This window comes from Palaemon carinicauda, chromosome 24 (assembly GCF_036898095.1).
Source record: "Palaemon carinicauda isolate YSFRI2023 chromosome 24, ASM3689809v2, whole genome shotgun sequence".
In the NCBI taxonomy this organism is placed as follows: Eukaryota; Metazoa; Arthropoda; class Malacostraca; order Decapoda; family Palaemonidae; genus Palaemon; species Palaemon carinicauda.
The window spans coordinates 76,386,514-76,402,622 of record NC_090748.1 but is presented as its reverse complement, the minus strand read 5'-3'; the positions used below and the strand labels follow the sequence as shown (position 1 = coordinate 76,402,622).

The following is a 16,109-nucleotide window of genomic DNA, read 5'->3' as shown; positions in this document are numbered from 1 at the left end:
TGTCCTCTTTATAGAATCAGACAAAAGGGACTCTACGATTCGCCAATATGATTCGGCACTTAAGAAACTAGCAGATTTCTTAAAGAATTCAGACCATTCGGTTATGACTCCTAATTTAGCCATCTCCTTCTTTAGGTCCATATTTGACAAAGGCCTAGCAGCTAGCACTATAACCACCATTAAGTCAGCTCTGAGGAAAGTCTTCCTGGTTGGGTTTAACATTAACCTGGCGGAGTCTTATTTCTCATCTATTCCAAAAGCATGTGCTAGGCTTCGACCTTCGGTTCGTCCACAAAAGGTGTCTTGGTCTCTAAATGATGTCCTCAAACTGGCCTCCGACACGGACAACGAATCCTGCTCCTATATCACTCTTCTTAGGAAGACTTTATTTCTAACAGCTTTGGCCTCGGGTTCTAGAATCTCAGAACTAGCAGCTCTCTCACGAAACTCAGAAAACATAGATTTCCTCCCTTCAGGTGAAGTACAGTACTTCTTTCTCCAGACAGGGCGTTCCTAGCTAAAAACGAAGACCCCCAAAATAGGTGGTCCCCTTGGAAGATTATTCCTCTTCTCCAAGATACTTCTCTATGTCCAGTCACCACTCTCAGGGCCTTTTTAGCCAGGACTGCTACCCGATCGTCTGGCCCCTTGTTTATCAGAGAACAAGGAGGCACCATTTCCATACGTGGTATTAGGCAACAGATCCTATACTTCATTAAACAAGCCAATCCGGGATCATTTCCCTATGCTCATGATATCCGGTCAGTAGCTACCTCCATCAATTATTTCCAAAATATGGACTTTGATGACCTTAAAAAGTACACGGGTTGGAAATCTCCTATGGTCTTCAAACGCCACTATCTAAAGAACTTACAGGCCCTTAAATACCCAACGGTTGCAGCTGGGAACCTTATCTCTCCCCAGTGATCTTTTGTTCTTCCTTTCATCCATCTCTTTTCTTCTCCCTCCTACCCGCCACTCGCACCACGACGCCGCTTCCTTGGTGGTTCGTTAGCCCTAAGTTTATTACATATTGGGTTAATATGATTGTAACTATTATTGTTTACCGTAATTATAGTGTTGGGGTATTCTTAGCCATGTCAGTTTTGTTGCATGTTTACTCTGATACTCGGAGGCTTCCCTGTTATCATGTTTGTTTAACCTTACTCTCACTATGCCCTGGGGCTAGTTTATGTTTTATGCTTACTTACCTTAATTATATATGGTTTTCTTTACATGGTGTTTTTTCTCTCCCCTCATTAAATTAGTAGTTATTGTTGGGCTTGGAAGGCATTCTCTGGTATATTTTCACCGGCCGCCACAGGTCGACCCAGAAAAGGGATTTTGACGAAGGAAAAATCTATTTCTGGGGAGAGACCTGTGGCGCCCGGTGAAACCCTTCCCTTTTATTTTACACGATCCCACCCTTTCCTTTCCAAGCCATCATGGCCAATACAGAAGGATGTTGTTCAGATGGCGCTCGCGTCGGGGCGTGGGTGGCGTGGCTCTGGTAGGTTGGCTAGGGCCTTTGTATCGGCCCATCCCTTTGACGAAGGAATTAACTAAATGGAAGACAACCTGTGAATAGTGGATTTCACACGCCTTTGCTTTATACACGACACCCAAAAGGTGCTCGCGCGAGGGTTGTAACCTCAGCATTCCATGCTTTTATCTTTCTCTGGTATAATTGGAAGGTTTTATCAGAAAAGGTATATTAGAAGGACTCTTTTCACCGGGCGCCACAGGTCTCTCCCCAGAAATAGATTTTTCCTTCGTCAAAATCCCTTATTTGCACGGAAGTTGAATGACAGCATTGCATTGGGGTGGATAATGCAAAAGTGGATATGCAATTGAAAATAGATATTATTTCTATGAACCTTCCTCTAATGTTCATAATGCTTCTTCTTTGGAAGCTCGGTATCAACGACTTTTACCCATAAAGCTAAAATCTTCCCGTTTTTGCTTTAAATGCCACTATTACATTGAGAAAATCTAGCAGTTAATTGCAAGAATCAAGACTGTGTCGCACCACAGAACCTTTCTATTTTCAGGTTTTGTGTCACATTAGCCTGACACAGCCCTGTTCTCCAGATTGTTAGGTTTTTAGTACATTTAAAGTTGTCTTTATCTGGATTTGTTAGTGACTACTGTGTAGATTGTTCAAGGGCATTATTTCTGGTCGATCATGATGTGCATTCTCTTTGTATCTTGTGTGTGGGAAAGTATTGTGATTTAAGTAACCATTGTGAGGAGTTCAAGGCCTGTCTGTTCCTCTCATGGAAAAGTATATTTCTATGGTTAGTGATAATATTAAACATTCTGAATGCAAAAAGAGACTTTGATTTAGTTCAAGGAGAAATCCAATAAAGGCTAGGCTACTTAATTATAACAGGGACGATGACATTAATGACCTATTTCTTTTTCTTCACCTCCATCAGTATGTGGGAGACAGAAATAAAAGTATCAGGGGAGATTCATTGAAATAAACAGAATTTTGATGATAATTTTTTTTTATTTCTATACTCATTTAATGTTCATATGCATGCCCACTCTCCTCACCATTGACTTGTGTTGTAACGTGTTGTCAAGATGATAGGGAGGGAATAGTTTTTACTTTGAAACTTAAAAGACAAAGGTTCTGTGGTGTGTTCTAGCTTCTCTTCTTGCCATTGACTGCTAGATTGTCTCATTATTTTACTATAGGCATAAGCTTATTGAAAAGATGGAAAATGGGAAATCTTTTAAGATTTGGGGTAAATGTCAATAAAACCGAGCTTCCAGAGAAGAAGCAATACATACATCACGTGAGTATAGAAATAATAAAGTTTGCTATTAAAATTTCAGTTTTATACCCCCAGGAAACAGTAAATTACTGAACAAAATGTGTTGATTAACCTATTGGGAAGATCTTATAATCTCAGTTTTATTTACACCAGGCTTTCGTAGCTTTTTGTATAACCCTCATGGGTCATTGCTAGTCTATATTTTTTGACAGTCATTATGATCTTCATCTACCCCCTCATTAATTAAACAATCAGAAAATAAGGGTCAGTAGGCAAAGGTGGTAGTTTACTTGTGTAAGCATTTGCAGTATTTGGGTAGCCCTACTAGAACAGTACTGGATGATATTGATTTTTTATCCCTTCTTTAGACACCACAATGCCATGACAGTCGGCAGACACCAAAAATTTGGAAAATTAAGGATACTTTTCTTCTACATATAATTGACATTTCATACAAATATTGTCCTTGCTTTTTACTGTGCTGTACTCCTATTTTCAGTTTTCTCTTTTACATTTTGAAGCATTTTAGTAGACTTTATATTTATATATTTTAGAACAATTAACGGTAATTTCTAAATAAAGAGGAGGTTAGAGACTGAATTTCTTTTCAGTCTTATTATTAAGAAAATTTCTTAGTTTTTATTAATGTTTGATATTCATGTATCTAAAATACTGTAAACGTGGAATTGGATATACACACAGTAATTGCATGAATATTGACCCCTGTTCTTCATGTGTTGTAATAAACAGGCAAAGCAGATGGGCTGTGTGAAGATGACATAGAAGGATCTGGAGCATGTCCAACATCTGACATCAATTCGTCGAAGAGGAAAAAGGAAGGCGAAGATTCTGGAGGAGTAACACAAGCTGCAAACAAATCAGGCTCTTGGGAAACATTAGTGCTTTTTGCTGTCAATTTTACACGCCTTAATGTTCAAATGAACATGGGGAATGTTATGGGAAATGTTGTGTAAGTATCTCAGAACTTTTTAATATTACAATATATAACTACCCAATCATCCTTCAGTAAAGTTTTGTAGTTAAGATTAATGTAATTTGTGCCCCTCCACTTCTCTCATTCAATTATATTTATCTTAAGATTTCTTTACAGGATCAATAATTTTAAGATTTTGAAGATTTTCGGTTTGTCTGCTTTGTATTTTTTTATTTCACCATTTGAAAATTTTTTCAACCACAAACTATTATCCCAATTTTATAATCTTTATGCTCTTGTCATTATGCAAATGAGTGAATCATAAATAATTTATTCATTTCTTGGATGGTTGCATAGTTTATTGTCATGCTCTTGCCATCTTTGGGTATTTTTTCACCAATGATAGATATTGTGAATACAATATATGGCTGACAGCCAAGGAAAGTTCAGTTTTTGTTTAATCATCGTAATTTTTTCTTATTTTCCTCTGCTATTGAAATTTATTATGGATTTAGGTAAGCTAATGACTACTGAAAGTTGAGACTTCCTAGTTGTTTTCATGTTTGCACCATTTGATTTTTGGCTAACTTTAGTCATGCTTGATTTTCTTATAACTGCCTATGATTGATCAGCAGGAAATTAAGACTAGTGTTTAATTAGGTATTTGGTTATTATTATTATTATTTCTACCTCATTAATCCTTTCTCCTTCCAATGATATTTCATCTTCCATTGCATACTGTACTCCGTTCTCATCATCTCTGTCTTTCTTATATTGATCTTCAGCCCAACCTTGTGTGATATTTCATGCATTCTGGTAAGGAAGCATTGCAAATCCTGTGGTGTTCTGCTAACTCGAACATCATCATCAGCGTACTCTAGTTCTGCTAAATTCCTATCACCAATCCAGTCCAGTCATTCTCCTCCATCTCGGACTGTTCTACGCATTACAAAATCCATGATGAGGTTAAACAACATAGGTGACAACACATTCTCTTGGAGTACTCTGCTGTTCACTTGAAATTCATTTGATAAGACTCTATTAACATCAACTTTGCACTTGTTATGCTAATGAACAGACTCAATCAAATTTACATACATAAGAGGAATTCCATAAGAATGCATTACTCTCCATAAAATGAGTGGGTGCTCACTATCAAAGGATTTTTCATAGTTCACAAATGCCATCAAAAGTGAATTTCTATATTCTACGCATTGCTGTACAACATGTCTCAAAAGGAAAATTTGGTCAGTGCAACTTCTACCTTTTCTAAATCCTACTTGTTCATCCCTCAACTTTTCATCAATCTTTCTCTCCAGTCTCTTTACAATAAGCATACTATGTATTTTCATTACAACTGAGGTAAGTGTTACCTCTGTAATTATTGCAATCAGTCAAGTCTCTCTTTTCTGCCATTTTCACCAACACTCCTAACTCCTATTCATCAGTTTTGCCTCTTCATGCCACATTCTACAAAATAATCTTGTAAGTACTCTGGGAGTTACTTCATTTTCAGCCATTATCATCTCAGCAGTTATTCCATTGTATCCAGGGGCTTTCCATCTCTTTAGTGTTTTGAGGATAGCTTCAACTTCAAACATACTGAATTCATTCAAAGGTATATCAAGGTCTTCATCAGCTTCAGGAATATCAATCAAATTATTCCCTCCATATCTAAAGTGTTCTATTCAACATTGTCTTTCTTCATCTTCTATTGTTATAACAGATCCATCTCTCTTTTTGATGGGTATGTGCTTCTCCTTTGCCCCCATGGAGATTTCATTGATAATTCTATGAGCAATTCTTATACCATAGCCACTTCCTGAATTGATAGCTTTGTCAGCGTCATCTGCTTTAGTCTAAATATTCTCTCCAGTCATTCCTAGGTTTTCTTTTGATATCACTATCAATACTGTGATACTTAGGATGCTCTACCTTGTAATTTTCATTACTTCCTCGAAAACTTTCAACAATCAACTTCTGTTTTTGTCTCGGTTTTATACAGTAGTATCCAAAGTATCATTTGATATCCATGGCCTTCTCCTTATAACTGCGTATCCCAAGACTTCACTACCAACTGACTGATATATGTTCTTAATATCACACCGTTCTTCATTAGCTCTCTGCTCTTTGTCTCTTAAAATCTCTAAGACTGCAAATTGATTCCTACATTCAGTTGCTAATGCTTTTTTGTGCTCTTTTTCTAAAAGTTTAGTTGATTCTCGACAGCAGATTTACTTTTGAGAAACACATTAGGTCTTTGTCTTCTTCATTTGCACAAAAATAGGCTTATTGAGAAAGTCTTACAAGATTTTCGGTGATCAATCTATTCTGAAGAAGTGCTTTAATTCTTTCATTCTACCTTGTTTTGAGTATTGTTCTCCTGTCTGGTGTTCGACTGCTGATTCTCATCTTAATTTGTTGGACAGAAACTTACGGTCTATTAAATATCTTATTCCTGAACTAGATATTAATCTTTGGCACCGTTGTTCAATTAGTTCATTATGCATGTTGCATAAGATTTTTCATAACTCTGACCATCCTTTACATTCAGATTTCCCAGGACAATTCTGTCCTGTTCGTATTACTAGGCAGGCAGTTAATTATAATAGCCAGGCCTTCTCCATCATGAGGCTCAATACTACACAGTATTCAAGAAGTTTTATTCCAGCTGTTACCAAGTTGTGGAATGATCTTCCTAATCGGGTAGTTGAATCAGTAAAACTTCAAAAGTTCAAAGTTGGAGTAAATGTTTTTATGTTGACCAGGCTGACATGAGTTTTTATTGTTTATATATGACATCTGTTTTTGAAGTTGTTAATAGTTTATATAGGACATATCTGTTTTGACTTTGTTACTGTATTAGAATGATTTATTGTTAATTTATTCTCATCGTTTATTTATTTCCTTATTTTCTTTCCTCACTGGGCTATTTTTCCCTATTGGGGCCCTTGGGCTTATAGCATCTTGCTTTTCCAACTAGGGGTGTAGCTTGGCTAGTAATAATAATAATAATAATAATAATAATAATAATAATAATAATAATATCAAACCTATATATTCTATCTACCTTTCTGTTGGGTGCTTTCAGTTTTAATTTTAGTGTGGCAAGGAGGAGCTGGTGATCACTTCCAATATCGGCACCTCTATAGCTTCTTACATTTCTCAGAGTCCACCTTCTCTCTTTATTAATGGTAATGTGATATATTTGATTTTTGTAATTACCACACGGTGAAGTCCACATATAATTGTGGATGTTCTTGTGTTGAAAAAGAGTACCTCCAGTGACAAGATTGTTTTCTGAACAGAAACTTATGAAATGTGCTCCATTTTCATTTGCAACTTCGCCAAGACCCTCGATACCCATCACATTCTCTACCCCTTGATTATTACTTCCAACTTTAACATTGAAATTGCCAATCCCAATTTTCATATCTCTCTCTGGGATCTCATATATTACACTCTGCAGTTCTCCATTGTATTCATCTTTCCCTTCTTCAGGGAAATCATTTGTTGGGGAACAGCAAACTATAATACTCATTTGGCACTGCTTTGATTTGAACTTTGCTGGTAACAATCTACTATTTACAGATCTCTCTTGGTTAATGCCTTTTCTGCTCTTGGTGTCATTATCATTCTTACTCCTCTTCCAACTCCGTCTGATCTTTCTGAGTATATTATTATTATTATTATTATTATTATTATTATTATTATTATTATTATTTTTTAAATATTTAACTTAGCCGGTGAATATATAATAGCTGCAACTCTGTTGCTCGACAGACACATACAATAAAAACTCGCCAGCGATCGCTATACAGGTTGCGGGTGTGCCCACCAGCGCCAACTGTCGGCCAGATACCACTCTCGATGTAAACAAAGACTCAATTTCTTCTCTGTCGACGTGTCGACAAGACGTACTTTTACTCGCTGTAGAACCTGGAGTTTTTCCCATCATATTTGGTGAAGTACTTTAATTTGGTTTGAGCTTTCGCAGTGCAGGTGTTTTATCTTCATCTTAAATCTTGAACTCGTTTTTGGATAGATTTAATTTTTTGATGACAAAGAGAGTATGGACTTTCTTTGACTTTTAAATGGCCGACCCTTCCCTTAGACGGAAGTGTGTTTAGGCTTTTAGCAATTATCTTATCACGTTATAAATTAATTATAGATTTTCCTCTATATATTTTATATCTCACCGCCTTTTTTAGGCCTCTTCGATTAACTTTCCATTTATAATAAACATAAAAATGATTTGTTTATATGCGACCTTCCTGAGAGTAGGCGGTCCTAACTTGGAAACTGAAGTTAAACAACGTTGAGCCCTTTCAATGGTAAATAGCTTTTAAAGAGCTAATGATTTAAAACTTTTTAAATGAATATTTTTTGATAGATATTTTATGAAAGATTTTCTTTGAATAGTCTTCGTACTGTTTCAAAGATGAACTAACGTTTAGTTTATTTATGCTACGCAGTTTGCGCTCTATCGTTACGATAGAGAGAGAGAGTATCACGGTTTCACTTTGCAGAAAGAGTAAATCGATTCTGACGTTTTGTTCATTCTTCTTTCAAAGCTTAAATGTTTTAAATTATATTTTAAAGGAACTTTTTAATTGAAAAACCTTTCAGTTTTTTTCCTTTGGTCAAATAACATGTTTTTTTGACGAAACGTAAGTGGGCTCTTCTCTTAGGTGCGTAATCAAGAGAGAGAGAGAGAGAGATAGAGACGGAGGGAGAGAGAGGGGAGAAAACGTTCCGTTCAAGCGGGTAACGTTGTTCTCGAGTTACTCTCGTCCCTAGTCTCTGTACGGGGAGAAAGGATAAAACATTTTTAGTTTTTTTTTTTTTTTTATTCTCGTCCCCAGGCAATGTACGGTGAGAGATTGAAAACGTAGTTTTGAATGAACTAGTGTTTAGTCTCTTCCCCATCCACTGAAATTTTTATCTTAAAATATGTTTACTGTTGTTTGCTGGTATTAATGTGCTTGCATTATACGACTGATTTCGCTATTACTACCTTTTGATGAGGTTAGAATTGCGTGCTTCAGGTAGAAATCAGTAAAAGTTTCGATTTCAGTGAAATAAGTGCTAAACAGAAAATCGTAGTGATAAAGTGATATTGCGCAAAGTGTTATCAGTGTTGCGACCGAGGGTTCGTCTGTTCGTGCCTGTCGTTCGCCTAGTCCGGGACCTCTTGCAAGCTCCCAAGCCCAGGGGAGAAGTAATGTCGTACGACTTATGGGTTCGAGAGGCCTTGATCAGCGAACAGACGTTCCCTCTATGGTATCGGGTGTATCTTACCAAGATCACCCCTACCATAAGGTGAGAGAGACGTTTTTCTCCTCGTCATCCGAAGGCTTTTCGCATAAGAAACCTGAAACAAGGTTTCGAGGCCCTTAAGCGAAAGTCAGTCCTTTCAGGACAGGTCCAGCGTCCTGGTTGTAGCCATTAGGACAGCTCTGACCCTATGCAGTCATCGGAAGACTGCTCGCCGCCTAACAAAAGCGTAACACAGACTCCGAGAGTCTTTTTGTTGGCAAGGTTTTGCGGTCACAGACGTTACCCTCGTCTCTTACCGCAACCTTTTCCGTTGATCCTAAATGGGTTGTACGGCAAGACATGCAGAATAAGCTTGCCTCCCTTATGGAAGACTATTCTGCCGATTAGTCCGTTGAGCCTAGCCGTTTATCTCATCGAGATCCTGGCTTTCAGCCAACCTAACGTTCCTTTGTGCGTCCTGTTGACGTTGGCGTAGCTAAGTCACGTCAGTCAGGTTGTTTAGAACCACACTCGATGCGGTCTCGTGTGGATTTTCAGCCACATTTGGACGTTAGGCCACTTGCTGATGTTCCTGTTGACGTTCAGGACGTTCGCTAACAATCGGAGTTGACTTGTATTGACGCTGTGCGTCAACCTCCGCATTCTAGAGTTGTTTTGACTGCTCAGTCTAGGCGGTCAAAGCAGTCTCGAGTGGACGCTGTGCGTCCTCACGCACCTGTTGTTGTTGACAGTTCACAGACTGTCAAGCAGTTACATGACGTTGCGTCCTGGTCTCTCGCACCTGTTGTTGTTGACAGTTCACAGACTGTCAAGCAGTTACATGACGTTGCGTCCTGGTCTCTCGCACCTGTTGTTGTTGACAGTTCACAGACTGTCAAGCAGTTACATGACGTTGCGTCCTGGTCCGCTACTAATGCACCAGTGCGTGTGGACTCTGCTTGTGAAGCATTGCCACCACAGTAGGTCTCTCCCTTGCTTGAGACTCAGCTATTATCGGACAAGGTTCCTTTAGATGAGGAAGTTGCTGTTCCCCCTCCTACTGATATTCCCTTGAGGACTCTGTCAGACGGAGAGGAGCCTAAAGCTGCTTAGCCCTCTATGGACTTTAAATAAATCATGCTGATTTTTAAGGATCTTGTCCGGATCTTTTTGTAACTGCTGCTCCTCGTTCGCCTAAACGTCAGAGCTTACACTAGGCCTAGCTACTTCGAAGCCGTTGTTTTATAAGCTAGTGCTCTCTCGCTCTCCTAAGAGAGCTTTACGTTTGCTAGGCGACTGGTTTATCACCAGGAGGAGTTTGGGGGATACAGCCTTTGCTTTCCCTTCTTTCAAACTGGCTTATAGAGCGAGAGTCTGATATGACACGAGAGAAGTTCTCGGCTTGGGAGTTCCTGCCTCTGCCCTGATAGACTTCTCAAATCTCGTAGACTCTCCCTGGCGCCTGGCCAGGAGACGCTCCAAGATTTTACAGGTCAACTTCACAGCTGTTTTCGAGCCTTTGAAGTTTTGCTGTACAATTATGTCATGCATAAACAAGGCTTTCAGGGATGGCTCCAATGATCTGACAGCCACGTTCTCTGCAGGGACAAGTCCCTCAGGGATGGCTCCATGATTTGGCAGCCATGTTCACTGCAGGAGTACGTAAGAGGCAAGTGCGCTCAATGTATTCATTGTCAAGACAAACTTCACGATGAAGTCTACCAGGCTGTCTTGACAGCATTTATGGAAGGCGACTGGATGGTCTCTCTCGACCTTCAGGAGGCATACTTCCACATTCCTATACACCCGGATTCCCAACCGTTTCTGAGGTTTGTTTACAGGAATGTGGGGTACCAGTTTCGAGCTATCGGAGATCAGAGCCTCCCTGTACTTGGACGACTGGCTTCTCAGAGCCTCTTCCAGTCATCGCTGTCTGAAGGATCTCAATTGGACTCTAGATCTGACCAAGGAATTGGGACTCCTAGTCAATTTGGAAAAGTCACAGCTGGTCCCATCCCAAACTATTCTGTATTTAGGGATGGAGATTCACAGTCAAGTTTTTCGGGCTTTTCCGTCGGCCCCCAGAATAGATCAAGCCCTGCTCTCCATCCAGAAGATGCTGAAGAAAGAACGCTGCTCAGTCAGGCTGTGGATGAGTCTGGTAGGGACGCTGTCATCCCTGGAGCAATTTGTCTCGCTAGGAAGGCTACACCTCCGTCCTCTTCAATTCCATCTGGCTTTTCACTGGAAAAAGGACAAGACGCTAGAGGCGGTCTCGATCCCGATTTCCGAAAAGATAAAGTCTTGTCTGACTTGGTGGAAGGACAATATCAGCCTACGAGAGGGTCTTCCCCTGGCAGTTCAGATACCCAACCACATTCTCTTCTCGGACGCATCGGACTTGGGCTGGGGCGCGACGCTGGACGGTCGGGAATGCTCAGGTCTGTGGAACTCGAGTCAGAGGAGCATGCATATCAACAGCAAGGAGCTTTTGGCGGTTCATCTGGCCTTGATAAGCTTCGAGAATCTCCTTCGAGGCAAGGTGGTGGAGGTAAACTCAGACAACACCACGGCCTTGGCGTACATTTCCAAACAGGGAGGTACCCACTCACTGACTTTGTACGAGATCGCAAGGGACCTGCTCATCTGGTCAAAAGATCGAGGCATCTCCCTAGTAACGAGGTTCATCCAGGGCGACTTGAACATCCTAGCAGATTGTCTCAGTCGGAAAGGTCAAGTAATTCCAACCGAATGGACCCTCCACAAGGATGTGTGCAAGAGACTTTGGACGACTTGGGGTCAACCCACCATAGATCTCTTTGCAACCTCGCTGACCAAGAGGCTTCCAATCTATTGCTCTCCAGTCCCGGACCCAGCAGCAATACATATAGATGCCTTCCTCCTAGATTGGTCACATCTAGATCTTTACGCATTCCCACCATTCAAGATTGTCAACAAGGTACTGCAGAAATTCGCCTCTCACGAAGGGACAAGGTTGACGTTAGTTGCTCCCCTCTGGCCCGCGAGAGAATGGTTCACCGAGGTACTTCGATGGCTAGTAGACGTTCCCAGAAGTCTTCCTCTAAGAGTAGACCTTCTACGTCAACTACACGTAAAGAAGGTACACCAAAGCCTCCACGCTCTTCGTCTGACTGCCTTCAGACTATCGAAAGACTCTCGAGAGCTAGAGGCTTTTCGAAGGAGGCAGCCAGTGCGATTGCTAGAGCAAGGAGAGCGTCTACCATTAGAGTCTACCAATCGAAGTGGGAAGTCTTCCGAGACTGGTGCAAGTCAGTTTCCGTATCCTCGACCAGTACCTCTGTAGCCCAAATAGCTGATTTTCTCTTTTACCTGAGAAAAGTACGATCCCTTTCAGCTCCTACTATCAAGGGCTACAGAAGCATGTTGGCCTCGGTCTTCCGGCATAGAGGCTTAGATCTTTCCAACAATAAAGATCTGCAAGACCTCCTTAAGTCTTTCGAGACCTCTAAGGAGCGTCGTTTGGCTACTCCTGGGTGGAATTTAGACGTGGTCCTAAGATTCCTCATGTCAGACAGGTTTGAGCCTTTACAGTCAGCCTCCCTGAAAGATCTCACTCTTAAGACTTTTTTCCCGGTATGCTTAGCCTCGGCTAAAAGAGTCAGTGAGCTTCATGCCTTCAGCAAGAACATCGGGTTTTCGTCAGAAAAAGCTACTTGTTCTCTGCAACTTGGTTTCCTAGCCAAAAATGAGCTACCTTCTCGTCCTTGGCCTAAATCTTTCGATATTCCTAGCTTATCGGAGATCGTAGGCAATGAACTAGAAAGAGTCTTATGCCCTGTTAGAGCTCTTAAGTTCTACTTAGCTCGTACTAAACCTTTACGAGGCCAATCTGAAACGTTATGGTGTTCGGTTAAGAAACCATCCTTGCCTAGGTCAAAGAATGCTTTGTCATATTTTATCAGATTGTTGATACGAGAAGCTCATTCACACTTGAGTGAGGAAGACCGATCTTTGTTTAAGGTTAAGATGCACGAGGTTAGAGCTGTAGCAACTTCCGTGGCCTTTAAGCAAAATAGATCTCTGCAAAGTATCATGGACGCAACCTATTGGAGAAGCAAGTCAGTGTTCGCGTCATTTTACTTGAAAGATGTCCAGTCTCTTTACAAGAACTGCTACACACTGGGACCATTCGTAGCAGCGAGTGCAGTAGTGGGTGAGGGCTCAACCACTACAATTCCCTAATTCCATACCCTTTTAATCTGTCTCTTGAAATGTTTTAATATTGTTTTTATGGGTTGTCCGGAAGGCTAAGAAGCCTTTCGCATCCTGGTTGATTTGGCGGGTGGTCAAAGTCATTTCTTGAGAGCGCCCAGATTAGGGGTTTGATGAGGTCCTGTTGTATGGGTTGCAGCCCTTGATACTTCAGCTCCTGGGGGTCTGTCAGCATCCTAAGAGGATCGCTGGGCTCCGTAAGGAAGACGTACTTACAAGGCAGAGTAATCGTCTAAGTCGACTTCCTTACCAGGTACCTATTTATTTTGGTTTTGTTATATTGATAACTGCCAAAATGAAATAAAAAACTCTTAGCTTATACGATGTAAACATATTTAACTCTGGTCTCTACCCACCTCCTTGGGTGTGAATCAGCTATTATATATTCACCGGCTAAGTTAAATATTTTAAAATGATATTTTAATTATAAAATAAATTTTTGAATATACTTACCCGGTGAATATATAAATTAAACGACCCTCCCTTCCTCCCCAATAGAAACGCAGTGGGATGAGAAGAAATTGAGTCTTTGTTTACATCGAGAGTGGTATCTGGCCGACAGTTGGCGCTGGTGGGCACACCCGCAACCTGTATAGCGATCGCTGGCGAGTTTTTATTGTATGTGTCTGTCGAGCAACAGAGTTGCAGCTATTATATATTCACCGGGTAAGTATATTCAAAAATTTATTTTATAATTAAAATATCATATTATTATTATTATTAATACTAATATTGATAATAATAAAATAATAATGATGATGATGATGATTATAATAATGATAATAAAATTATTTATTATTATCATTATTATTATTATTATTATCATTATTATTATTATTATTATTATTATTATTATTAATGATAATAATAATAATAGTAATAATAATGATAATCAATAATAATAATAATAATTTATTATTATTATTATTATTATTATTATTATTATTATGAATAATAATAATAATAATAATAATAATAATAATAATAAAAATAGTAATAATAATGATAATAATGGAGAAGGATCGTTCTCCGAAATAAGCGATGTATATATAATTAAGGAACAAATTGAATCATCGCCAAAGGATAAAAGGAACAAAACGAAAACCAACTTACGTCATCGTTCAGGAGTAAGGAGGACAACTCGTAACAGAGCGTGCACGATTCCGGGAACCACACCATATATGGGGCTTGTCCCGGCTCCCGAATAAAGGAGATAGCGCAATGTGCATGCGACCAGCAGAGGTCAGGTCCAACGGGATCGTTGAAAGAGGCGGGGCAGCCCTTGGCAGCGCATTGGACCTTCTGTAAAAGAAAGGAGACATAAGTCTGGATGTTCCTTGAGACTCTGGTAAGGGATTAAGATCTACTAACAGAGTCTAGAAAGCATGAAATATGTGTGCATAGAATGGTTCAATGAGAGCCGGAGCTCCATATTAAAATATTTTAAATATAAAATTTTCCTGCACCAGAGTGTGCCGGAGCAATCTAAAATGGGTCCGTATCACTATAAATATTATTAAAATAAAAATAAAAAGAATTAATGTAAGCTGCGGAACCTCCGACAGGGTCGAGGATTCAGTGATAGGCCCGTAACCAAATAAATTATAAAATACAAGCAGTAGCTAAGGCTAACATCATTGCTAAGCGTATTGGTGATCTCTGGTGAAGCCGGAGGTCCGGTGAAAGGTCCGGAATAATTAAGTTGTGATTAATAATGAATATTTTGTGTGGATATGGCCGTGGCCGGAGTCTGGGTGCAAGGGACCACCGGGGGGATGAGGCCCTGCCAGAGGGTTGCACTCCAGATGATATATAACTATAGGTTCCAATCTCAATGAGTATCCCTCATGGCGGAGTAGAACTCAAGGCGGAGTGGATGAATGTTCAGATCCTACTCCCAAGCCGTAGCGGGAAGAGGACGGAACTACGAGTGGAACAGGTGGCGTCATAAAGCTGGCCCAAAACAATGACTCACACACGAACAGGACCTATTAATAACGCTAGCTATATTAACAGTAACCACATAATAAAATAAATCGTAAAATATCATATACCCGTAGGGGGAGAAGGGGGAGGGAGAACCCGTGATCGTATAAAACGGAAAACGGGAAATCCACCTCTCCTACTCGAGGCTAAGAAAGAAAACGAGAGAGAGGGTAACTCGTGACTGTAGCGACAGACAACGAGAACTCCATGCTCTCGCTCTCGTGGTTACACTATAAAGAACCTAATTAAGCACACTATAATATAAGTATACAGGTAACAATAAAATTGTAACGTCAAATACAAGACTACGAACGAAGAATAACGTCTGCATAACAAAATTTAAAAGGATGTAGTCCACTGACAAACGCCTCTCAGGGCGGGTACTAAACTATAATAAAGCCAGAACGCTATTCTTGTTCGTCCAGACTGGACTTGCTAGCAAAAGGTACCATAGGAAAAAATAATAATATTAATAATAATAATGGTTCAAAAAGGCGTAAGGCCAGTGACTTAACCAAGAACCTAACTGACAGTGTACCAAATGGGCAAGACTAAGGTGAAATTCCCAGCGAGGAAAATCAAAACAACAATGGCTGCCGACACCGCGGAAGGCCAAGCCGGTCGAAATAAAAACAACACAATACTGGGAAGAGTACAACTGCCCGGTCCTGCAAAAAGCTGTCAAAACAAACTATGGTACTTAACATTGGTATTGGTGAAGTTGGAGCTTCAGCCATGATGAAAATAATCCACGAAACGTGAAAAAACCGAGAACACAAAAATCTAAGACCAAGCTGGCAAGCCCAAAACAGAAGGATGTCTCAGAGGGCGCTCGCGTCGGGCGTCGGTGGAGTGGCTCAGGTGCGGTATCTGGGGCCTCTGTTACGGCCCTT

At 40.2% G+C, this 16,109-nt stretch overlaps 1 protein-coding gene across 1 annotated transcript in view; it reads left to right on the top strand.

Annotated features, from left to right (window-relative positions):
• Window positions 1-16,109, top strand: part of tweek (transmembrane protein KIAA1109 homolog tweek) — a 789,520-nt gene that overhangs the window by 712,271 nt on the left and 61,140 nt on the right. Inside the window, 1 exon segment of the mRNA XM_068348609.1 lies at window positions 3,534-3,753. Coding sequence (XP_068204710.1) covers window positions 3,534-3,753 — 220 coding nt within the window.